At 35.3% G+C, this 25804-nt stretch overlaps 1 protein-coding gene across 1 annotated transcript in view; it reads right to left on the reverse strand.

The window, feature by feature from the left end:
• The window catches only part of LOC138696408 (sarcalumenin-like), a 178006-nt gene that overhangs the window by 82454 nt on the left and 69748 nt on the right, over positions 1-25804 (reverse strand). Inside the window, exon 5 of the mRNA XM_069821346.1 lies at positions 24259-24313. Coding sequence (XP_069677447.1) covers positions 24259-24313 — 55 coding nt within the window. The remainder of the gene's footprint in view (positions 1-24258; positions 24314-25804) is intronic.

Genomic DNA, 25804 nt, shown 5'->3' on the forward strand with positions numbered 1-25804 from the left:
CACCTCTTCGAAGGATAAATCTCCAATTTTTATGTTCCCATTTCGTACAATATTCTCGTCACGAGACATAATCATATACTTTGTCTTTTCGGGATTTACTTTCAAACTATCGCTTTACTTGCTTCAAGTAAAATTTCCGTGTTTTCCCTAATCGTTTCTGGATTTTCTCCTAACATGTTCACATCATCCGCATAGACAAGAAGCTGATGTAACCCGTTCAATTCCAAACCCTGTCTATTATCCTGAACTTTCCTAATAGCATATTCCAGAGTGAAGTTAAAAAGTAAAGGTGATAGTGCATCTCCTTACTTTAGCCTGCGGTGAATTGGAAAATCATCAGATAAAAACTGGCCTATATGGACTCTGGTGTAAGTTTCACTGAGACACATTTTAATTAATCGAACTAGTTTCTTGGGAATACCAAATTCAATAAGAATGTTATATAAACCTTCTCTCTTAACCGAGTCATATGCCTTTTTGAAATCAATGAATAACTGATGTACTGTACCCTTATACTCCCATTTTTTCTCCATTATCTGTCGAATACAAAAAATCTGATCAATAGTCGATCTATTACGTCTAAAACCACACTGATGATCCCCAATAATTTCATCTATGTACGGAGTTAATCATCTCAAAAGAGTACTGGACAAAATTTTGTACAACATCAGCAAAAGTGATATTCCTCGAAAGTTACCACAGTTAGTCTTGTTCCCCTTCTTAAAAATAGGCACAATTATGGACTCCTTCCATTGTTCCGGTACAATTTCCTTTTCCCAAATAGCAAGTACAAGTTTATATATTTCACTAGATAATGTGCTTCCACCCTCTTGTATTAATTCTGCTGGAATTTGATCGATACCTGGAGACTTGTACTTTTTCAGATTTTCTATCGCAATTTCGGCTTCTGAAAGTGTAGGTTCGGGTATAAATGGCTCCGCAGTTTGTATTTGAATTTCGTCCTGATCATTTCTATTTGGCCTATGTACATTTAGTAGTTGCCCAAAATAGTTTTTCCACCTGTTCAGGACTGAATGAGAGTCTGCGAGCAAGTCAACATTCTCATCCTTGATCACATTTACCCTTGCCTGATATCCGTTCTTAAGCTCCTTTATACCCTTATATAAATCTGGAATGTTTTTATTCTTACTATTTGTTTCTATCTCATTCAGTTTTTCCTTCAAGTAACCTCTCTTTTTATTCCTAAGTGTACGACTTGCTTCCCATCTTTCATTCAAAGAATTATCTCAACACTTACTTACTTACTGGCTTTTAAGGAACCCGAAGGTTCATTGCCACCCTCACATAAGCCCGCCATTGGTCCCTATCCTGAGCAAGATTAATCCAGTCTCTATCATCATATCCCACCTCCCTCAAATCCATTTTAATATTATCTTCCCATCTACGTCTCGGCCTCCCCAAAGGTCTTTTTCCCCTTTGGCCTCCCAACTAACACTCTATATGCATTTCTGGATTTGCCCATAAGTGCTACATGCCCTGCCCATCTCAAACGTCTGGATTTAATGTTTCTAATTATGTCAGGTGAAGAATACAAAATTATCTCAACACTATACATGATAAATATGATTTTAAGATTTTCAATTAAATTAGTCTAGATTAATTTGTCATTAAGTAAATGGACTTCATACGTGATGTACAGAATTACAATTCCCTAGTTTATGAGATACAGGAAATACATTAAACTAACTTCTCATCAGTGATGTAGGCTTGCTGGAAACTTGTGTTACAAAACTCTTTCAGAAGGAAGTGGTTTGTAGGGGATAACAACAGGCCACAACTCACATGTGCACATATACTGATATATATATATATATATATATATATATATATATATATATATACCGATCTCTTTCTTCACAATGATAGTCAATATCACAAATGGGTCCACGTATTGGAATCACTATATAAACATGAATTTAAAAAACATCAGTACTATTTTATGTTACAAAACTATTTCATTCACAGTCACAAAGAACGTAAGTTTGATACACTGAACACGACAGATATTTGTCAGCAATGTTTTACGAGTCTATACTTAGAAATGTTAACTGTAAGATATTTTTTAAAAAAGGAGGAAGAGAAGAAGATAAGGCACTGACAGGAAGAGTTCATGTTTTGAAAATATACATTTCATCTTCATGGTATTCACCAAGGAGCTTACGACGAAAGAAGATTACTGGTATTTATGACGTATTCTACTTTCTGTAGACGCATTTTGTTTAAATATGTAAAGTTCCAACTTTATCGAATTTCATTTAAAATGTAATATATTTTTGTATCAAAAAGAAAATTTATTCATTAGAGACTAATTCAGAAATGCTCATGAAAGTCTAGGTAAAAAGTGATGGATACAGTGCAGAATCTTATAAGCCATGAAGACGAAACATTTATTATACTTCCACACAATCAGTTATGTAAGTAATATTAATGTAATTCTCACTGATTAACAATAACTTCTTTACTGTGTTAATATTATAAAAATACCTGGCTGACTAGTTTCGATGTGGTGTCTATCATGGTCCAAAGTCTAAGTTTCAGACAATGACAAACACCACGTCGAAACTAGTTAGCCAGGTATTTTTATAATATTAACACAGTAAAGAAGTTATTGTAAATCAGTGATTACACAAGCGTTAAAAGAGTGTACCAAACAATGAAGAATTTAATTCTATTACTATGTCTGTATATACATGCTAATCGCTCCATACAATAAATTAGTGGGCATTCTCTGATTCATTTATAAACTGGTTATTTAATAACGTTGGATCAAATGTATGGTTATCTAGCAGCAATGGAATTAGTGGTGACAACACAGGTCCAAGGATTAACCATGGAATTACCTGATATTCGTCATGAAAAACCCAAGCAGGTAACCAATTCAAATGGGACTCGAATCTAAGCTATACCAGTGGCTTATCTGATGTTAAAACAAGATGATTTAGAACGTGGAAAATTTGGCCACACCTGCCTCTGTGCTTCAGTTTGTGTGTCCCTGGAGGTACATACAGCGGTCTACCACACAGGAAGTTGCAGTATCCTGGAAACATGTGGTAGCTGTGATAACTAGCAGGAAGTCGCATAGTCACATGACAACAGCATCTGACCACACAAGCTGACCGCTATTGTTACGAAAAGTGTAAGGCAAATCTATGCAAACCAATTCATATTCCTATTCTTCTAGTCCTGCAAATATTTTTGATCACAATTCCAACTCTATTATCTCATAATGGACGATATGACTAAAGAAATAGGTAGTTTTAAGTATTTAAAATACGCTAATTTACCAAACTATAACATAATCATAATTACAATTGATTTAAATGACTATAATTCATTAAATTATGCACTATTTTTTTTAATTCAGTAATGTATATTCTTCGGGGATATTTTGCAATCTTCATTAAGTTTGCTTAAAATTAAAAAAAATGCTGCTTCAAATGGCTACTATATTATTTTTCAGTTATAAAATATGAAATTTGTTGAGTTTATTTTAAAGCAAATTTTCTGGGAAAACTTAGAAAAACCATGAAGTCTTCAGAGTAGCTGACTTCTTGGATTGAAGCAAAAATGTTCTGAAGAGAGAATGCTATACCTCTCCTTCTTGGCTAGCGTATTAGATTCCATGGCCTATTCAATGATGATAAATACATAGTTGAAGATAATTTAAACAGTGATAAATTCCACTTTTCATCATCAGCATTAATAATTTCTGTATTACTAAGTGAGGAATTAGTTAAAATTCGAAATCAACATATTTATACTATAAAAATATTAAAACTACATGTTTCGCTATTTAAGCTTGAAATTACAATTCTATCAGTTTGATTTTAAAATGTATATCAATCTTCCGTAACATAAGCTTAATTTTGTCAAAACATAAGAAGTTCTCCATAGCCACATTTTTTATAACATTTCAGGAAAGTAAAGGTATTGATTGTTTAAAATTTTTGCTAGCAACAGAATTAAATTCTCAGAATTTCCCTGAGCACCAGTGGTAACTGGAGGGTTATTCAGTACTGTTAACTACGTAGCTACAAACAACTAATTCTGACGAATAAAACAATTACGAAAAATAAAGCAGAATTTTTTCCCATGCTCATTTTATTATTTTCTTCATGTAGTTCTACCTCATGCAATTTTAATGAAAAGACTTCTAGCTGTTAATAAGTGAAATAAATAAATAAATAAATAAATAAATAAATATATATATATATATATATATTTACCTAGTTATTTAACGACGCTGTATCAACTACAAGGTTATTTAGCGTTCATGGGATTGGTGATAGCGAGATGATATTTGGTAAGATGAGGCTGAGGATTCACGATAAATTACCTGACATTTGCTTTATGATTAGTGGAAACCTCGGAAAAAACCCAACTAGGTAATCAGCCCAAGCGGAAATCGAACCCGCGTCCAAACACAATTTGAGATCGCCAAGCAAGCGCCTTAGCCGACTGAGCTACACCGGTGGCTAATACCGTAAATATTTATTTAATCATTTATTCATTTATTTGTTTATTTATTTATTCGTTCATAACAGATATAGTTTTACATTAAGCAAAATTATTAAGTTATGTGTTATATCTGTTCACAGGCCTACAATACCAGTTCTTAGTGAACTTATAATAATACATTTTTGTCCCAGCTGTCAATTAAAAAATACGTTTCGCTTTAAAATATTAGATATGAAATTCAACACTGTAGTCTCCTAAATTTATAAATTCAATGCCAAATTTATAATTTCATAATGCTATAAAAGACCTCTACCAATAGTCTACATTATAAATGAGTAAACTTAAGATAGTTAAAATATTTACATGCTGGTAAAAAAGTAAGTATTATTAAATCTATTCAACCATTTTAATATGAATGTCATGTGATCAAAAATTGAAACAAATACAAAATAAAAGTAAAGAAGAAGATTGCCTCCATGTGGTGCTCCCTGATTAACACAAAATGATCTTCAAAACTAGGCAGATATCCCAATACAGAGGCCATAAACCAAAAACGGCACTTCTGAGTGCTCAACCAAATATGGAATTGAAAGTAATGCACTGGAATGTAGGAGGGTTGTTCCAATAAAAAATTACAGAATTGAGAAAAGTGGTAATATCCAACAACATTGACACAATTATAATCTTAGAAGCAAGTATCTCCCAAGAGGACGAAACATTCTACAGCATATCAGGCTATGCCAGCAGCATAATAGTCTTCAATAAAAAGGATCCAACAACAAAATCCACAATCATCAAGGAGATGAACGACTATGAGAAGGCAGAAATACACTGGTCAAAAAAAGTTAAGCATAATTAGGCATATAACGGTTTTTATTAATTAAAATAAAATAGATAAATTATAATTGGGTTTCTTGGTTCCACAGAATAAACTTAAAAGTAGAAATACACTATTTGTTAACAATGGACTCAATATGAAATGAAAAAGTTGCATTGTTTGGAAACAACGGAAAAGATAAGGGAAGTTGAAATTCGTACATCATCAAAGAAAAGGAAATGGTGCTTTCAGTGCCCTGTTTAATAACGTGTTGGTCCTCCACGAACCCTGAGGCACTCTTGTATGTGACGGGGCATACTCAGTGCCAACGCATCTAAGCTCTCCTGAGGCAAATTGACCCATTCTTCCAAGGCAGCATTCCTGAGTTCTTGAATCGTTAATGGGTGATGTGGACGATTGGAAATGGCTCTCCTGAGAAAGCTCCATGCATGCTCTATGCAGTTCATATCCAGTGAGCATGCTAGCCAATCCATTCTTCGGATCCCATGCTCTACCAGATACCGCTGCACACTATGAGCACGATGAGGCCGAGCATTATCGTCCTGTAGAGTGAACCCTTCTCCTAAAGTCTCTGCAAAACCACTTACTATGGGTTGGAGGATGTTGTTCTCATACACGGCAGCAGTCATGTTTTCCTCTATTGAAACCAGTGGTGTGCGGCGGCCAAACATGACACCTGCCCAAAACAAGATTGAACCACCAAACTGTTGGTGACGTTCCACGGTCATTGAGGGATGATTTCGTTCCCCTGTTCGTCTCCATACGCGAATAGAGTTATTGTCAGGGTGTAGGCCCATTCTCACTTCGTCTGAGAATAAATTTTTGGTCCATTGGTCTCGAGACCAATTCTCATGTGCTCTAGCCCATCATGCACGAGCACCCCTGTGATGTGGACGGAGTGCTGGAGTCTTGAGTGGTCTTCGAGCATACAACCCTATGTCATGAGGTCTATTGCGCACAGTTTGGCTACTTACAACAACACCAGTGGCTTCGCACAGGTCATGGCGCAGAGTTGTAGCTGAGGCTATAGGGTTCCTACGTGCAGATAACCTTACATACCGGTCCTGACCTGGTGTTGTTTTGCGTGGACAGCCCTCGCAAGGTCGATCTGCTATTGACTAGGTTTCCTGGAACTTTCTCCACAGTCTGGAGACAATACTCTGATTCACATGAAGGATGTTAGCAACATCAACTTGTCTCATGTTTTGTTCCATCAAAGTGATGATTTTGATGCGGTCTGCCATTGTAAGGGTGTTCCGAGCCATTGTACTGCACTATGAAGCAAAACGACACTGATTGAACTTTGCTCGAATTACAGACTTTGTTTACTAGCCGTGATTTGGACGTTACCTAGTGATGCAGAATAAAACAAATGAAAGAATTTGAATTAGTAAACATAATACGTGCCACATAAAACCAAAAGAAACATAAATATCAGGTATTATAGGGTAAACTGGAAATATGCTTAACTTTTTTTGACCAGTGTATTAAAAATTAATGTATGGAAAGAAAAGTTTCACCTAGAAATTCATGGAATATACAGTCCTTCACTGAATAATAATCTAAACTTAGATAATATAACAACAACCAACCGCATAATTATAATGAAAGACTTCAACGCAGCATCAAAGAAGTGGGGATGCAAATATGGTAGGGTAACCAGATTTCCAAAATAAAAAAACGGGACTCTTATTAAAGTTTACATGAATCAACATTTTATCTAAACATTCATTATTACTTGTGTTTATAATTATGTCAGTGAGCAATAAAGTACAGTTTTATTTATTTTATGCTCGACCATGCCGAAATGTAGTAATTATACACCTGGTAGCAGTCCTTTAATGCATGTCATTAAAGTACACCTATTCATTAAAGTTCTGGTTTTCGACTATTCTCGGATATGCAATCGAAAGACAACTAGGGAAACGTCACGGAGGCTGGAAATCCAATACTGTCGCAGAAGGTTATGTTCTGTTACTATAATAATTAGCGTTAATTGTAAATAATATTTAAATAAATTCAATTTGTCATCTCGTTTTTCAATTCTAAATCAATTTCCAGGTTATATCAAAATTAATGTTCATGTTATTCTCTAGATTATATCAAGGTCAATGACACATTCGTTCCTCGGAAAAAATCAATACTTTAGCGTCTGCGCACATCTCACAATTTAGGTCAGTTCCGCTCCTCACTTACATAACCATAACATGAATACTTATGAATAATTTCAAGTTAGAAATATGGTCGAGCATAAAAAGTCGTATGAAACTTGCCTATAATGGTAATTAAGACACTCGTATGAAAATTATGAAACTCACTTGCGCTCGTTTCATAAACGAACATACTCGCGTCTTAATTACTACCATTATAGGCTCGTTGCATAATGTACTATTAAAGGGCAACTGTTTACAATAACTAGACTATAATATGAATAATTTCGAGGGAAAAATTGTTCCGGAGCCGGGTATCGAACCCGGGACCTTTGGTTTAACGTACCAACGCTCTACCACTGAGCTACTCGGGAACTCTAACCGACACCGATCCAATTTTTCCCTCTATATCCACAGACCTCAAAGTGGGCTGACTTGCATAGACTATAATAATTGTGAAAGTACATAATAGAATAGCATGGATACTTGGCTTAAGTTATTGTTAACAATTTTTTATATTGCAACTAGTCTGAATTAATTAGGTTAACTTATCTGTTCAAAAGTACTTTAGGTTAATTGGACTTTACATCATATCCTTGTCACTGTATTCTGAACTTGTTTCACAACAAAATTTTTTGCCTCACATTACCTTCTAACTATTTAACATTCTCCATGAAGATCAACTGCACAATCTGCATCATATTTCTTTGATGAGTGAATCTGCTCTAGAAGTACTGACCTTTCCTTCGGGGAAACTATAATGTCCATGCAAGACTCATTTTTGAAATGACATTTTATGATTAACATGGTCTTTATGGTTTTAAATGAAAACTAATTCCTTTCGTCAGACCAAATTGAATTCATCAATGAAAACACTCTTTCTGATGATGCATTGGTGCCAGGTATTCCTAACACAAAACTTGGGCCTACAATCTGAATTATGTTTGTAAAACTAATGTCTTTGTCTTTTATAATTTGTTATGTTTCAGTCCACCTCTCAGTAATTGTAACATCACACTCCTTCCAATATTCAACGTTTGCTCCATATGTGGTAATAGCACAGTCTAGTATATATAGTCACGAAGCTTGAGTTGTTGAGAGTACTAAGAACAACACACTGTGCCGGTACTATTTCACATTGTCTATGATGAAGCAATAGTAGCGATCCTAGTGGTTAGCAACTATCTATGGATGTATATTCCCTACGTATTAATCTTTGTGACTGTATATACTAGACTATGGTGGTAGAATTATCAAAACTGTTTGATTGTCGATCTAAGGTCTGAGGTATTGATTATTGAATTGAATTCATTACGGTAACATCTGATAAAAACAGTGTAGAATTAATCAATGTTTTACGTGATTATTAAATAAAATAAAAGAAAAAAATATTTTAACAATAATTTAGGGAAACGGGACATTTGGCTGAGGCTGAAAAGAGGCCGAAAAAAGGGACATCTCGTTAAAAATGGAATATCTGATCACTCTAAGATATTGTAATGCGCCGGGTAAAATAGAAGAAGACTTCGATTCCAACAACATCGAACTTGTATACTATCCAAATGACAAATCAACTTTCACATACTATAGTGGAAGTACAACAAATCCAGACTTAACATTAGTAGCATCCTCACTTGAAGACAAAGCAACTCGTCAAATAATAGACATAGGTACTGAACATTGTGCTGTAAGCTTACATATTAAATGCACAGAAAGTTTGTCCCTCACCAAAAAAGGAAAACTTGGAATTTCAAAAAAGCAAAATGGGATCTCTTCACAAATTACATAGAGCAAAAAATAAATATACCACAACCCACACACAATAGTTCTAAGGATCTAAAACGCCTAATGGACACCATTTATATAAGTACAAGAAAGTACATCCCCTGTGGAAAACAAATAATATATAAACCTTTCTAGACAGATAAACTTAACGAAATGAAACAAGAAAGTGATCAATATCGCAGAGAAGCAGAACTAATAAAAATTTGGAAATGGAAACAAAAGGCAGCACAAATGAAGGAGAAAATAATAGCAGGAAAACAAAAGTCATATCACCATTATCTAGATAATATGAGAAAGAAGAAAAATGCCCCCAAACTCTTCAAATTTGTAAACAAGATCAAAAACAACTCCAGCAGTAGTAACAACCTAATATTATATTGGGGGAAATAAATTACAGATGACAACGAGAAATCTATGCTGTTTTGTAAATATTATTCCAAGCACACACATTACAACAATATGCTAGGAAAGCAGACAAAACTGAAAAAACAAATACTCGAACAGAAACACAATGACAGAAGTCGTACATTAGATGACAATCTGTTCACTTCAAAATTTCAATCTGAAAAACTACATGAAGCAATAAAAACCTTGAAAAATGGGTAAACAAGCAGGACTGGATAATTCATACTTCACCTAGGACCCAAAGCAAAAAATTTCTTGTTGAACATATGTAATAATATCTGGACCAAACAGGAAAGCCATTGGTGGACAAAAGCCATCATAGTCCCGATTCCAAAACCCAATAAACCACGCAACGACATAGAAAACTATCACCCAATTTCAGTCACATCAATCCTAGCCAAAACAATGGAAACAGACTTTTCTGATTTTTGGAAACACAGAACATCCTAGTACCAGAACAAGCTGAATTCCACTCAAACCAATCAACTGCACAGAAGCTGGTAAGAATCACATAAGCTATAAAAGAATCATTGAATAAAAGAGAAAGTACACTAGCAGTATTTTTAGATTTCAAAAATGCTTAGGCCTACAACAAAGTTTGGAGAAAAAAACTCATACAAAAACTACAAAACTCAGGCATTAAAAATCATAAGTTGCAATGGATAATAAACTTCCTTAGTCATCGATTAATCGCAGTTACATACAATAACAAGTTATCCAACTACAAACAAGCGAAAACAGGACTGCCACAAGGGAGGTATATTAAGCACATCAACGACCTGGCACTCAGACTTAGAAAGATCCCAAAATTAAAAGTGGCCTTGTATGCTCATGACCTAGTTTTCTGGACCTCAGAGAAAAATACCTAAAAAAAAACACCACCAACTGATTAAACAAATAATTACTTTACTCTCAAGCACAACCCATATGAATTCACACAGAAAATAAACAATACAACGATACAGAAGAGTAACAGCGCAAATACCTAGGCATACTATTAGATAACAAGCTAAACTGGAACTACCAAATAGAAGAAATGAACAATAAAGTAAGCAAAAGTTCAAGCACACTTAAACGATTAGCTGGAGTAAAATGGGGAAGCTCAGTCACAACGCTTAATTAAGTCTACAAAACATACATTAAGCCAATACTACCATATGATGCCGAAACCTAAACACAGCGTCAGCAAAAATCCTAAAGTGTCTACAAACTACGCAGAAAAGACCCTTAGAATAGTAGTAGGAGCAGTGAAAACCACATCAACAGAAGCTCTACATCTACAGTATACACCAACAATAAGACGGAATATGAAAAAGCAGCAACAAAGCTAAAATGTAAACTTGCAGCGAACAAAATCATGTCAATTGACTCAACAGAAACCCCACCATAGACCTCAAAACCCAAACCACTCTCTAACACAAAACAAATGACATACTCAGAAGAAATAAAAACATTCTTCCCTCAGACAAACTGCTTTCACCTATAAACCCTCTAAAATACTACAACTACAACATGCCAATAAACAAGAAAAAAGACATGAACAGTGAACAACTAAAGCAATTTGCATTATCCACATTTAATGAAAGATACCCAGAACTCGAATGGTGGAGGATATACACAGATGGTTCCAAAACAAGCTCTCAAGAGAATAGTGAAGCAGGTATTAATAGTAAAGAATTTTCACACTACACAACAATAAGCAAAAGCAGCACAGCATTCGATGGAGAAGTAAAAGCAATTAAAGTCGCACTAACTAATTTAATACACAGAGCTCAAAAATGCAATAAAACAGTCATACTGATCGACTCAAAATCAGCAATTGAAGCAATAGCATCAAACAGAAACCCCAAAAACAAAGCAATAGCAGAAAGTCGAACACTTCTTCAACCCCTACCGAAACAACATAAGTAATTTAATGGATCCCTAATGTAGGGTTTTATGGAAATGATATGGCAGATCAACTTGCAAAAAAAGGAACAAAACTTTTCGAACAACCCAGCAAAACAGCACCATTACATAGCCTGAACCAAATAATAAAGTCAGAACTAGATAGCCAATACATCACAAAACCAAAAGCAATGTATTATGAGAAGAAGTGCATCAATATCGACAGAGATGGAATTGACTACCACTCCCTACCAAGAAAAGAAGCACCAGCAAAATTTAGACTCTACATGGGACATGACTGCCTGGCATACCACCTGCATCGCATCAACATAGTAAACTCTGAAAGCTGTCCATTCTGCAAAGATGAAAACTCCACAATGGATGCTGCACACCTCCTAACATGCAGAGAACTAGGCGGAGAAAAACAGAAATCAAAGGACCAGATAGGCAAGAAGGAAGATGACGTTAAGTTAAGATCCAGCCATTGGAAACTAAGTAAAGATGTTCTGAGTAAAACTAAATCGGATAAGTGAATTTCATATAACCTTTTGAATTCAATATTCATTACGATATTAATTTCTATATAATGCCGTCTTAATGCATGGGCACACTGGACAGTTGCTTGGGGTCCAATGAAAATCTGTGCTCAGACCATAATTTAATACTAATTTTTCCTATCATTCGCTTCAAAATTCAAATCTCGCTCTAACTCGGGAGAAGGAGGAAAATTAAGACTTGTAATGGAGAATTGGCATGCCTGCATTGAAGAGAGAGATATGTTGCCGTTTTTATTGCTTGCAATGTTATGGAAGCAGAATACTGTAACGGATTCATCAGAGGCAATTAATACTTGGGACAACAATAATTGCTGACATTGTGCATTTGCATTTGCATTATTGAAAGCAAAGCCTCCACTATTTGTGTTGTGAAGGGTTAGAGGAAGTATAAGAAAGTAAAGTGAGGAAAAAGAAATTATAGACTTATTACGTATTAGTGAAATTCCTAAATAATCTTTTAAGCAGAAATGAAATGTAATATTTTGAGTGCAGCGCAGAAGTTAACACAAGGCAAAAGGCAGAAAGACTGGGCGAGAAAATGGAGAACCTGCAAACAATCTTCTTCACAATTCTTTGAAATGACATTCTTGAAAGAGTGAACAAGACAAGTTAGGTTCTAGTCTGAGGATGTGAACATACTTGGTTGCCCTGAATCTTCCTCAGTCTCTAAACTTGTCTTCAGGAAATTATAGACAAATTTAGTGAATACGAATTGAAAGTCACAAGTAGATGTCCAGATTCAAATTATAGAGATGTGAAGAAAACGCGAACGAAAGTGAAGTGTAGTGTCACTAGATACAATGTGTCAGAAGGAATTCTCTGTGAAGAAATTTTGTAAATGTTCGTGTTTAACTCTTGATCAGCAATAAAATAATTTATGATAATATCATAATGTGCGCCTGTATTATTTCCATCAGTATGCTTTACTAAGTACTATTTTTATGTTGAAACTTTTGTTTTTCAAGATCAAGGCTCATGTTATATTGTCCAAATGATTGTACTGACTAATCTTTGCTGTACATCATGTTTCTTTTTAATGTCAAAACACTGATTTTGTTGGAGGTACCAATGAATGTAAGTTTATTTTATAGATTTTTTTTTATTGGGTTATTTTACGACGCTGTATCAACATTAGGTTATTTAGCGTCTGAATGATATGAAGGTGATAATGCCGGTGAAATGAGTCCGAGGTCCAGCACCGAAAGTTACCCAGCATTTGCTCTATTGGGTTGAGGGAAAACCCCGGAAAAAACCTCAACCAGGTAACTTGCCCCGACCGGGATTCGAACCCGGGCCACCTGGTTTCGCAGCCAGACGCGCTGACCGTTACTCCATCAGGTGTAGACTATTTTATAGATAATTCACATATTTACTTCTGTGAGTGGTTATATTGGCAGGGCCCAGTGCAGTGCTTTGCCTATAATGTGGTTAAGATGGCCCTGTTTCTATACTGCTTTGTTCAAATAAACTTAGTATCACAATACTACTAAATAAGAGTGATTCATACTCGTATGTGAAAGAAAAATATATTTCATGGTAACAAATTTTTAGGCAGTAGACAGGCAGATTGTTCAGAAAGTCACATAAACGAAATATTTCTTGCAATGCAACATTTTAAGCTTTGATAACAACATCTTGAGATTTTCATCATGTCAAGGAAGAAATAATTTGGTAATTTCTAAAAGAATAAACCAAATACTGAATACCAGTCTTACCTTATCATCAGGGAAAGGATTTATATGTAAATACATATTTACTTATAAAGCTAATATAATTTATATTTTGCATTATCTTTATGTTTCACAATGTGTAGGGTTGAAAAATCCTACTTTTATTTTCCATATTTTTCCATATTTTAGAGTTTAGTACATATTTTCGTTAATTTCCATATATTTTCCATATTTCATATAAAACAGTCCATATTATATTAGGTTTAACAATAAAACAAAACAAAATTCCATTAACTTTTAAAAATACATTTCAACAATAGAGATTTAAACACATGTTCAGTAATCCCTTTAACATCAGAGTTATTTGAAAATTAGCAGTCCTATCAACAATGGGAAAGTAAGTTACAAAACTGTATTAATTTAATTTAAAATTTTTAACAGACTTCAGTTGTGCAGCTCAACAGTTAAATGCCAGTCAGAGTACACATAGGTTCAGTTTTGTAAATCATACTATAAAGACGGTAAATATGCCAAAAGTACGTCATTCAGTCAATTTAAAATCAAAACTAACAAGTTACATTTCAGAATTTAAAGAAGATGGTTTATCAACTGACAATAAAATATTATTTTGTAATTTGTGTCAGTGTGCAGTATCATCTACACAAAAGTTCCTGGTGCAACAACACATTACAACTAGTAAACATCAGGCCAACAAACAACTAAATTCCAAGCAGAGACAATTGTTTTTAACACAACCAACAACATCGAATGTAAGATCTGAGTTTAACATCGACCTGTGCCGTTCTCTCATCTCTGCTGATATTCCTCTCTACAAACTAAAGAATAAGGTCTTCAGGGAATTCCTTGAAAAATATACTCAACATACAATCCCGGATGAGTCAACACTTAGGAAGACGTATGCTCCATCCATCTACGATGAGACAATACAGAAGATAAGAGATGAAATTAAAGATAGTTCAATTTGGGTTTCCATTGATGAGACTCCCGACAAAGAAGGTAGACTTGTTGGTAATGTAGTTATCGGTTTGTTAAGTGAACAATATTCTGAACGAATTCTTTTACATTGTGATGTTCTAGAAAAGTGCAATAACAAAACTATAGTTAAACTGTCCAACGAAGCTATGGGTATCCTGTGGCCAAAGGGTATTATGTACGATAATGTGTTATTCTTTATTAGCGATGCTGCCCCTTATATGGTCAAAGCTGGACAAGCATTATCTGTTGTATATCCTAAATTGACTCATTTTACTTGTGTGGCGCATGCATTTCATCGTGTGGCAGAAGTGGTCAGAGACAATTTCCCTAAAGTAGATTTGTTGATTTCATCAGTGAAAAAAGTATTTCTCAAAGCTCCCAGTAGAGTTAACGTGTTGAAAGAAATGTACCCTGAAATTCCATTGCCACCAAAGCCAATTTTAACTAGATGGGGTACATGGCTAGAAGCAGTTGAATATTATGCCGAACATATAGACTCTATTAACAATGTTCTCCTTGCATTGGACTCTGAAGATGCAGTCTCAATTGATACTGCGAAAACAGTTACCTGTGACATAAGTGTGAAGAATGACTTAGCTCACATTCAGCATACATTTTCATGCATCATAAAAACGCTCAAAAGTCTCCAAAATAGGCACCTTTCACTATCTGAAAGTTTTGAAATTATAAATAGTACTGTGGAACAACTGAATCGTGGTAGAGGTAAAGTTGCAGATGCAGTAAGAGCTAAGGTGGACACTGTACTTTCAAAAAACCCTGGATATGAAGAACTACAAAAGGTTGTTGCTGTGATGAGTGGTGAATCAACAGTGAAGATTAACTTGGACTTATCCCCAGCAGACATTGTGAAATTGAATTATGTACCAGTTACTTCTTGTGACGTCGAACGCTCTTTTAGTCAGTATAAATCTATCCTCAGAGACAATAGAAGAAGATTCACTTTTCAGCACTTGAAAGAAATGTTTGTAATCTATTGTTATGGTAACAGACAATAAAAATTGTGTTTTGTTGAAACTACATTGGAAGATAAGGTACGTCCATTATATTTTTTGTTTAGTTTGATTAAAATGTACCAATATTTAACGTACATAGTCATTTTTTTATAATTTTAAGTCCATATTTAATTCCATATTTTGGTAAAAATCCATATTTAATTCCATATTTTGGTAAAAATAACTACATATATATTTACATATTTCATATATTTTTAGTCCATATAAATCCGTTCCCTGCTTATCATATTTCATAATATGGACTTGACATAACACATAACACTACATTATGCAGGAATAGGCACGAATCTCCAACTACATCAAATTTAATTTGCAGTCACAGTTTTCAATAAGCTTCCCACAGATGCAACAAGTGCATTGCTTTCAGTGACTGCCATATTTTTTTCAATTATAAAACATTTGCCTCAACAAGACTTGTTCATAATTGAAGGGTACACGGGAAAAACGAACAATGTCACAATGCTGTTAAGGGTGATGTCATTATCTAATTCTCTGTATTACTACAAACTTTAGTGTTATTTTTACCAAAAGTGGTAAAGGAGAATTAAAACCACGGATACCTTCGTCATTTCCTTCATTTCAAGTAGAAACACCATTAAATTTAGCAGTAATATACCGAAATAGATCAATATCTCAACCTTAATGGAAATGTGACATTGTTCGTTTTTCCCGTGTACCCTTCAATTTGCTTATTTATCACTGTACTAAAATGTGTAACTCAATCAACTGCTCTAATTAAAGTCCAAATGCTTTTACGTAACTCTATTTTTTTTTCAGTTGGTTATTTAACGACGCTGTATCAACTACTAGGTTATTTAGCGTTGATGAGATTGGTGATAGCGAGATGGTATTTGGCGAAATGAGGCCGAGGATTCGCCATAGATTATCTGGCATTCACCTTACAGTTAGGGAAAACCTCGGAAAAAACCCAACCAGGTAATCAGCCCAAGCGGGGATCGAACCCGCGCCCGAGCGCAACTTCAGACTGGTAGGCAAGCAGCTTAACCAACTGAGCCATGCCGGTGACTCATAACTCTAAATAAATAATATGAGTAGCTTAATATCAAAGACGGACATATGACCTCAATCGAAATTTAGATAGCTGTGGTTTTTTATACATTTTTTGATGCTCTTTCCAATTATAGTGAAACCATATGCAAACTCTAACACTACATTTATAAAATAAATTGTGTTAAATATTACAAAGAACACTGTGAATTAAAAAATTGTCTCTAGATCAAAACTATGGAGATGACAGATGTCCGTCTTTGATATTAAGCTACTCATATATTCCCATTCATTTCACTCAGTATGTAATTTGGTATGTTCTGTTATAAAGACTTTCATGCAATTTCTTTCGTCTGCTTATCAGGATTCTCATGATCATCATTTTTCTACTTCTCATTTCTTAACTGTTTAGCAATAGGACATGACCCTTACCACATTTTCTTTGTGTGTTCTCAATTGGTGATCTTGCACCATGCTCATGTAACGACTCTTTCAACTTCAGATGTTATTCAGTATCAAAATACAACATGGGCAAGAAATGGACATTCTCCCTCAAACAGGATGGTTTTATCTCAGACCATCTGATGATGATGGTGGTCACATGCTATTTTATGATATTAGAATATACTGCATTAGACATTTGTCCTGGTTCACTATAGACCATCCCAGAGGGATCTCGAACAAAACAGTGATATCACCTGAAGTTTCATCAGCTGGTGGACACTATCAGACATTTCATTCTGCACATGCGTGAGGAGTATTGTCTACTCTCACTCATCTGAATTGCTCTATGTCATTGTGGGTTATATTTAGTGATATAATTTTATTCTTACTTTGTATTTACGAATATTTTCCAAACGAATTTAAAATGGATGTAGACACAGAAAGAGCCCCCCGCTTTTTGATTATGCATTGAAAAAAACAGCATACCGGTATGAAGGACTTAATGCATAAACTGTGGGAAGAAGTTGCGAAAGGAATTAATGTATTTATAAAATCAAATACATTAATTTTTTGGTTCAGAGGATGAATCGATTTATGTAATTTTCTTCTAATTACATAAAATAGATAATTGCTAAGATTTCGTTGCCAGTTGCCATCACGTCACAACTGAGAATAGGAGTGCATGGGAAAACCAACTACATATGTCGCATTGTGGCGAAATTCGGTTCGAGACTGTCCAAGACAGTCCTAAACAGATCAAAACAGTCCTGTCTGGTATCGAATGGTCCAAATCGAAATTGTCGTGTCTGAGGCAGAATGTCCGATACAGTATGCTGCCAACCTTACATATCATAAATTCTTCATGCTGTCCTCACACATTAACTTTCCTCTCATACAAATCCATGATAAGGATTCGATTGTCTCTTAAGATCATTCACCCTCCTGCATTGGAACCTGCCAACCTCAGATCCAACCACTAATACGGTAACTTCTAAATGATATAACTACTGAAGCTTTCCTGGTGACGTGATAATTCGAAATTTTCTCGGGCTTCCAGCCAGGTCATAAGTTGGTGATCCACCGATGTTTCGAGGATGTTAATCTTCCTCATCTTCAGGGTTAAATGATATCTGAGGGTACCCAGCTCCTTAATTTATAGTGCCAGAGGGAGTCAGCCGAGGAGCTGTGCGCCGATTGGCTGTTATTAGTGCAGACCGTGGCGAGAACGCGGCCGACGTGTCGTCTTGCTTTGTGCTTTCCGGCTGAATGACCTTGGGTCTCACGGTGGGCTCGGCGGACGAGTTCTCATGTGTCCTCCGCTGATGACGGCCCGTCGTCCGGGCGGTGAGAAATTTAATAGCCGGTGCCCATGCCGCGCTTAGTTGGAGACCTGAGTCCCAGTTCAGGTTACCGCGTTCTGCCGCTATGGCCAGGGTTTCTTTTACTCTTCTATCCCAATAGCCCACACACTTTACCAGGACCTCGGTGTTATTGAAATTAGCCCTATGGCTTTTTTCAATGCAATGTTCAGCCAATCCGGATTTTTCGGGCTGCATTAATCTGATGCTTCTTTGATGTTCCGAAAGACGCGTCGCTATTGTGCGTCCAGTCTGTCCAATGTAAGCCGCATCACATTCACACGGGATGCGGTAGATTCCTGGTACTCTGAGGCCTAGATCGTCTTTTACTGATCTGACCTTGTTCCTGATTTTCGCCGAAACATACGAACAACGTAATTTTCACACCAAAAATAATATTACACCTTAACTCGCAAGGAATTATGTCTGAAGTGTCTCCTAATCACTGTTTTAAATTTTATTAATGCAATTACACTACATTTTAGAGAAATATATGTTACTTTTTATGCATTCCAATTAATTTATATGGTTGAAATACCGCCCTTCGTGATCGGGTTAAGTGAGTCACATGGTCTGCCTTACGGCCTGTATTAGATCATGATGGCAGTGAAAGTCTATTGTTCCTAGTACACACAGCGCTCCAAGCGGCTAGCAACTATCGCGAGCTTTGCAAAAAATCACCCCAAGCTTTAACATGTTTCTCGCGTCAGGATCATCAAGTACTCTGAGATTACCAAGAGCAGGTTGTGAGATTGTAAACTGCGCATCCTGCGCATGCGCGGCCCTCTCATGCACTGCTAGTGATATCCTTACCGGTATTTACTTCATGCGAGTACACGGAAGCTTGTTATTCGAATATTTACATGTGAATATACAAATGTGCAAAGTAAATATTGCATCCCTGCCTCTAAAGACAATTAAACGAAAATATGTCACACGAATATTGCTACCTACCTCTAAAGGCAATTATTTAACTGGTTCGAAAGTCAGTGTATTTATATTCCTTAAGACAGCGCTTCTCAAAGTGTGTTCCCTGGAACCCCGGGGTTCCATAAGCAACTCTTAGGGGTTCCGCACAATTCCTTATGTGAAATTATTTATTTTAATCTCTAAAATATAATGTTATAAAAACATGAAAAAGAATAAGAACAGAACTATAACTGTTTATTCAGCCATTCTATTGACAATAATCAGACAACAATGGGTACCGTTTACGGCAATCTAATCATTAATGCACATTGTTGAAATAATAATAATAATAATAATAATAATAATAATAATAATAATAATAATAATAGGTGCGCTTGAAATAACTTAAGTGTCTGCAGCTAACACATTTTTCAACAATAATGCACAGGTGTAAATTGTATACGAAGTTAATTGAAAATTCTGTGAAGGATATTTCGCAGAGTTGTTTTGACGTTCCTTCAAGAAAGCACAGGAAATTTCTTTTGGAGAAGTAAGAACATTATTTTGAAGTTCAAGGTGAGTTATGTGTTAATTTTGTGTATCAACGTTTATTTAATAATATTCGAAAAAGTCCAATGTTTTAAAGAAAAATTGTGCGAGTTTTGTCATCCCTTCTTCAGAATTGTGTAAATAGAGGGCAAGACCGATTATTGCGCGCTACGTCATCGTATTTTTTATACAGAGTGATACCGATCCTAACTCTACTTTTTTTTAATACAGAAATCATGGATCGGTGGTTTAAAACAGGATCATTAAAACAATCAACATCCAAGTGTGCCACTATAATTTCAACTATCCCTAAACAAGTATGTGGGTCTGATGAAGGCGAAATGGAAACACTAGGTTTACAAAATAGCTTCTCGTCACCTGAAAATGTGAAGGTGCCAATATCAAAAACATAACATGAACCTGTAATTAAAAAACGTAAACATAATGAGAGTTACTTAGCCTTAGTCTTCATGAATGCTAAAAATTGCCCTCAGTGTGTAATATGTGGCAGAATTTTACCTAATAATTCAATGGTACCTTCAAAATTACGTCACCATTTTGAAACAAACCATACTCAGTTTCATGACAAGAATATTGATTTCTTTGATAGAAAACGTCGTGAGTTACTAAATTCACAAAAGTTCATAGCTCAGTCATCTTATAGTACAAATGAAAAAGCAACAGAGATATCTTTCATTGTAAGCTACAGAGTGGCTCAGGCAGGTGAGTCCCACAAAATAACCGAAAAATTAATAAAACTCTGCGCGATTGACATGGTTAAGTGCATGCTCAATGAGAAGGAGGCTAAATAATTATCTTCTGTGCCGCTTTCAAATGACATCGTGGCTCGTCGCATTCAAGATATGGCAGCTTACTTCAAGGAAGAATTAAACCGTCAGCTGAGATCATGTCAATTTGCACTAGAGATAGACGAGTCAAGTGATGTAGCAGATCTGGCAGTTGTTCTAGTGTTTGTCCGTTAACATTATGAAGGTGCTATTGAAGAAGATATCCTAATACGTAAACCACTGCCAGCTAATGCAACAGGATCTGAAATTTTCAGACTTGTTAGTGAGTACTTTGAAGAAAATCATATACCCTGGGACAATTGTGTTCATGTCTGCACGGATGGTGCAAAGGCAAGGGTTGGGAAAACAGTTGGTGCAGTATCGTGAAAAAAGTCAGTTGCAAAAAATTTCAAAATCAGTCCTTGTAGTTTGCACCGTCAAGCTTTGGCCATATAAAAAATTCCAGTGTCCCTCAAAAATGTTCTTAATGAAGCAGTAAAAATCGTTAATTTTATCAAGTCCAGAAAACTAAATTCAAGACTCTTCAAAACAATTTTTGACGACATGGGAAGCCTTCATAAATCTCTGCTTCTCTATACAGAAGTGAGATAAGTTTCTCGTGGAAAAACTTTAAGTAGACTCTTCGAACTTAAGGTGAGGTGATGGCTTTCTTCATTGATCACCATTTCAAGTTGGACAATCGTTTGAGTGACAATCAATGGCTCTTGAGATTTGCCTATTTAGCAGAATTTTTGTGCTAATATATTTAATGCAGAAAATAAAATCAGGGCTTTCAAAAAAAATTGCAGCTCTGGATGAGAAGCCTAGCCGGCTGTTAATTTGAGAGCTTCCCTGCTTTGAAAGATTTCCGTGAGGAGAACGAAGAAACTCTCCGAGAACTTGATGAAATCAATGAAGAATTTGTAAAGCATTTGGAGAATATGCGCCACACTGTATTTTCCAGAACAGGAAAGTGAAAACAATTCTCAAAACTTGTGAATCAAAAATCCATTTGATATCAAAGAAAGAAATCTTCTTCCCTCGCTTCTGAAAGATATGAAGCATTACTGGAAGTGACATCTGATTCATCCCTGCAACCTCGGTGTAAGAATCTCTCTGTGGTGGATTTTTGACACAGCCTGAGAAGAGAGTACCCAGTTCTATCAAAGAAAGCTGTCACAATTCTACTTCCTCTTGTAAGTACTTACCTATGTGAAACTGGGTTTTCAGTGTATAAGTCTATCAAAACTAAATACCGAAACAGACCGGATGTAGAACCGACATGAGACTTTAGCTTTCCAACATTAAACCCGGTATTAAAGAAATATGCAGTCGTAAACAACAAAAACATTCGTTCCTCTGATCTATTTCAAATAGGTGTTTTTTTTTTCTGAAAAAAAAAAAATTAAGTACCTGAATTTTAGTGTGAATTTCAAAACAGTGTAAACAATGCAAGTGGACTTAATTTCATTTATACTTGTTATATATTTACTGACGAAAAACATGTTTAATGTTAGTGGTAAAACTAAGTCAGGATTACTAATCTTTGTAATAACAGCAAATATAGTTCAACAATATTATTTATAATTTTTAAATATGTATAATATGTGACATCAATAAAAATGTGTAATGTTATTGGTAAAAATACATTTCGTAATTTAATATATATATATATATATATATATATATATATATATATATATATATATATATATATATCACTAATATTCTGCTGGGTTCCACAGTTCTATTTTAGCTTTAAAAGGGTTCCGCAGAGAGAAAAGTTTGAGAAACACTGCTATAGAGCAACAATCGGTCAGCAAAATTATGTTTTAAAAGCATACCGCACATTATTGTATGATGTCGGCATGTGAAGTATGAGGCCGCGGCGATAATAACAACTACGTGTTTATCTAGTGTCGATGCAAATGATGAGAGTGAGATTGGTACAAGGATTCGCCATGCAAATTATCTGCAATCATTTTCCAGTTGGCGAGAACCTCGGAAAAAAAAAAACCCCCTAGCATTTAATGAAGCAAGATTCGGACCCACGTCCAGTACAGCCTTGCAGCATGAATTCTGCTTGCTAACCCCCAAACCAGTCATGTTCAATTTTGTATTTATGCCTTTCACAGAGTTTGCGATAACCCGCCAAGCATGGTGACGTACAGCCATCTGGAAGACTTTGTATGTAACCAGTGGTGGCTGGTGCAAACCAAAGGTATCATCTTAGACACAAATAATGATCAGCAGCCATATGCTAAGTTCCCTTCGGAAAATTTCGTGTGCTTTCGTGAGAGCTATAACCTCGTAGTTGATAAAGTAACCAAGTAAAAAAAGATATATCAATACATTTGAATATTGTTCACTAGCACTGTTGACAATTGTTTGAAACTATGTTACAGATAGTTAAAAAATAAATTATATCATCATAACATTATAAAACTCTGTCTACGTTGTATATTTAGAATAATTATACATACCACAAATTGTTTATTTTCATCATGCCAAGCACTTGAATATAGAAAAACAATATAAAGTACACTGTGAGTCATAATTTATTCAAGGATTTTGGTCAGCCCTAACGATGTAATGGTAATAAATACGTACAACAATGCAATTCATGTTGTTTTAAGAGAATGTTTATTCATAACTCTGATACAACAATGTGTTCGTGTGGCCTTGAATGTTTAAAGAAATTTATAGCTAATCAGAATGTGTGGACAGGAGATGAGAAGGCTTAGTCTTTTCTGGAGTTTGCAAGGACTAACTCCATTACATTTCACAGGACTGCATCTACAGACAAAACAATACGCCAGTGCTACCAAAAAATTCGAGAACATATGATGTCTGTGCACGCCTAAAAGCCCTGGAAGACCAGGTTCAAGTGAGGAAACAGTCGATCGAGTAAGAGACGCCCTCAACATAGCCCAATGAATTTAACAATTGGATGTGCATCTAACAACAATCGACAATTTCTCACCTGACTTCCTCGATAACCGATCTCTAGCCATTTCAAGTAACTTCAAATTAATAGTGGATATTTCATAATGACTTCTGCAGCGATACCATATTACCATTCACTTTGAAAGTTTGTGCTTTCAATCACTAATAATAATATGTAATGTGAAATATTACAAGAGATACAAACAAAGTAAATAATTTATGGCTGGTATAAACTAAAATTATAAAAACTTTCATATTCTGAAAATATATATTACATTATCTAAATGTTTCTTTTAGAAATAAAATGGTGGGAGAAGTAGAATATAAAACATTGGGTGAGTACTTCATTTCGTGGATAAACAACCTACCCAACATAAATAATAACGAGATAAGTAGCAATTTTACTTAGCAACTATGCATGAACTATAAAACACAGACAGGAAGAGGTTGCTTACCAGGAATTTTCTGCAACGGCTTGAAATGTGGATACAAGTGTAGAGTTGCATTACCCTGAAACAACAAATGAAACAGTCATTAAACTGATCACAAAATAAAACACACTATTCACTATAACGACAGGATGCAACACGCAACTGTTTTATTCAGTGATACTTAATGGTTATTCAGTAATGCAGATGTTTGTTACATGATTACAATAAGAAAATAAGAACTTTAGAAATATTTCGTCTTTATTGTTGCTATTGCTATTTTTCTTGTTGTAGCAGCAGCAGCAAAGACTGTGTTCATGGACCAATTTCCTGAGTAACTCCACCTGATGCATTCATTGTTGGTTAGTATCTAAAGGACTGTATTTGAGAATGAAAAAATCATAAGCACGCATATGTCCAGTAAATTACGTTGATGACTGTATCTTCGACTTATTATTGGATAGTAGATTTTAGGTAAAATTTATTTTTTTCCTAAGAATATATTTCAATGTATTATGCCACTGTGGCTCTGTGGACAGTGTATGCATTTCCTGGCTCGATTCCCAGAGTGAATGGAAATTCATCTCCATTCCATGGGAATGGATGTTTGTCTCAAGTGATGTGTCTGCAGTGGTTCTGTGTCATGCCAATCTCACAGCCAGGAAGGCCCACAATGTGAATACATGTCCAGTGTTGAACAAATTTTTTAGAGAGAGAGAGAGACAGGGAGGTAAAATAGAGAAATAGAGAAACAAAGATAATGCAACAGGAAGTATATTAGTTTTATGTATAGTTAATTCATAATACAGTATATGGCTTCACCTATGTGAGACGATGGTGGAGATTTGTTGGGATGCTACAGGGGAGCCAGAGCTCCTGGAAAAGACCCTGTGTTACCTCGATAATGAGCTTGCCCAATACAAGTTATAAATTGGGGGTACACTGGGGATCGAACCTGGGTCCACAGGATCACAAGTCCAGTATTCTAGCCACTAGATCATTGTAGCAACTAGTGTTATAGGAACTAAAATGCCTGTTTTAATGTTAGCGCCTATATTGCATGTTTTTATCTTTTCCTCATTTTTACCTATGACTAGGGACCTGAAAATTTCGCATTTGCGAAACCCGCGAATTTTTTAATTGTGGGGGTAGAAAGTACTTTTCTTCATCTGTAAGGTGATTTAGCATGATTTTCTAGCATAATTAAAAGTGCGAAAAAATGCGAATTTCCTATGGAATTGCGAAATCACGAGAAAAATGCTATTTAATAGTGATTTATCTTGTAAAATGCTATTTTTCAAACGAAAAGCGCAAATATACAAAAATTAAACGCACTTTTTAAATACTCAAAATATGTCAGTCTATTATCTCGTTACTGTACCAATTATTTTCTGCTCAATTCGATAAATTTAATATATTGATAATGAAGATCTGATAATTGATATACATTTCGTAATATCGATTATCAAGTTCTATAATTCGATATGAGCTTGGCTAAAATACGTCGCGTCAGTTTACTGGGCCATTTGCTTTTGAGATCGCAGCAGAGTTGGAGAGTTATTCTAGTTATATT

Source organism: Periplaneta americana, chromosome 3 (genome assembly GCF_040183065.1).
Source record: "Periplaneta americana isolate PAMFEO1 chromosome 3, P.americana_PAMFEO1_priV1, whole genome shotgun sequence".
In the NCBI taxonomy this organism is placed as follows: domain Eukaryota; kingdom Metazoa; phylum Arthropoda; class Insecta; order Blattodea; family Blattidae; genus Periplaneta; species Periplaneta americana.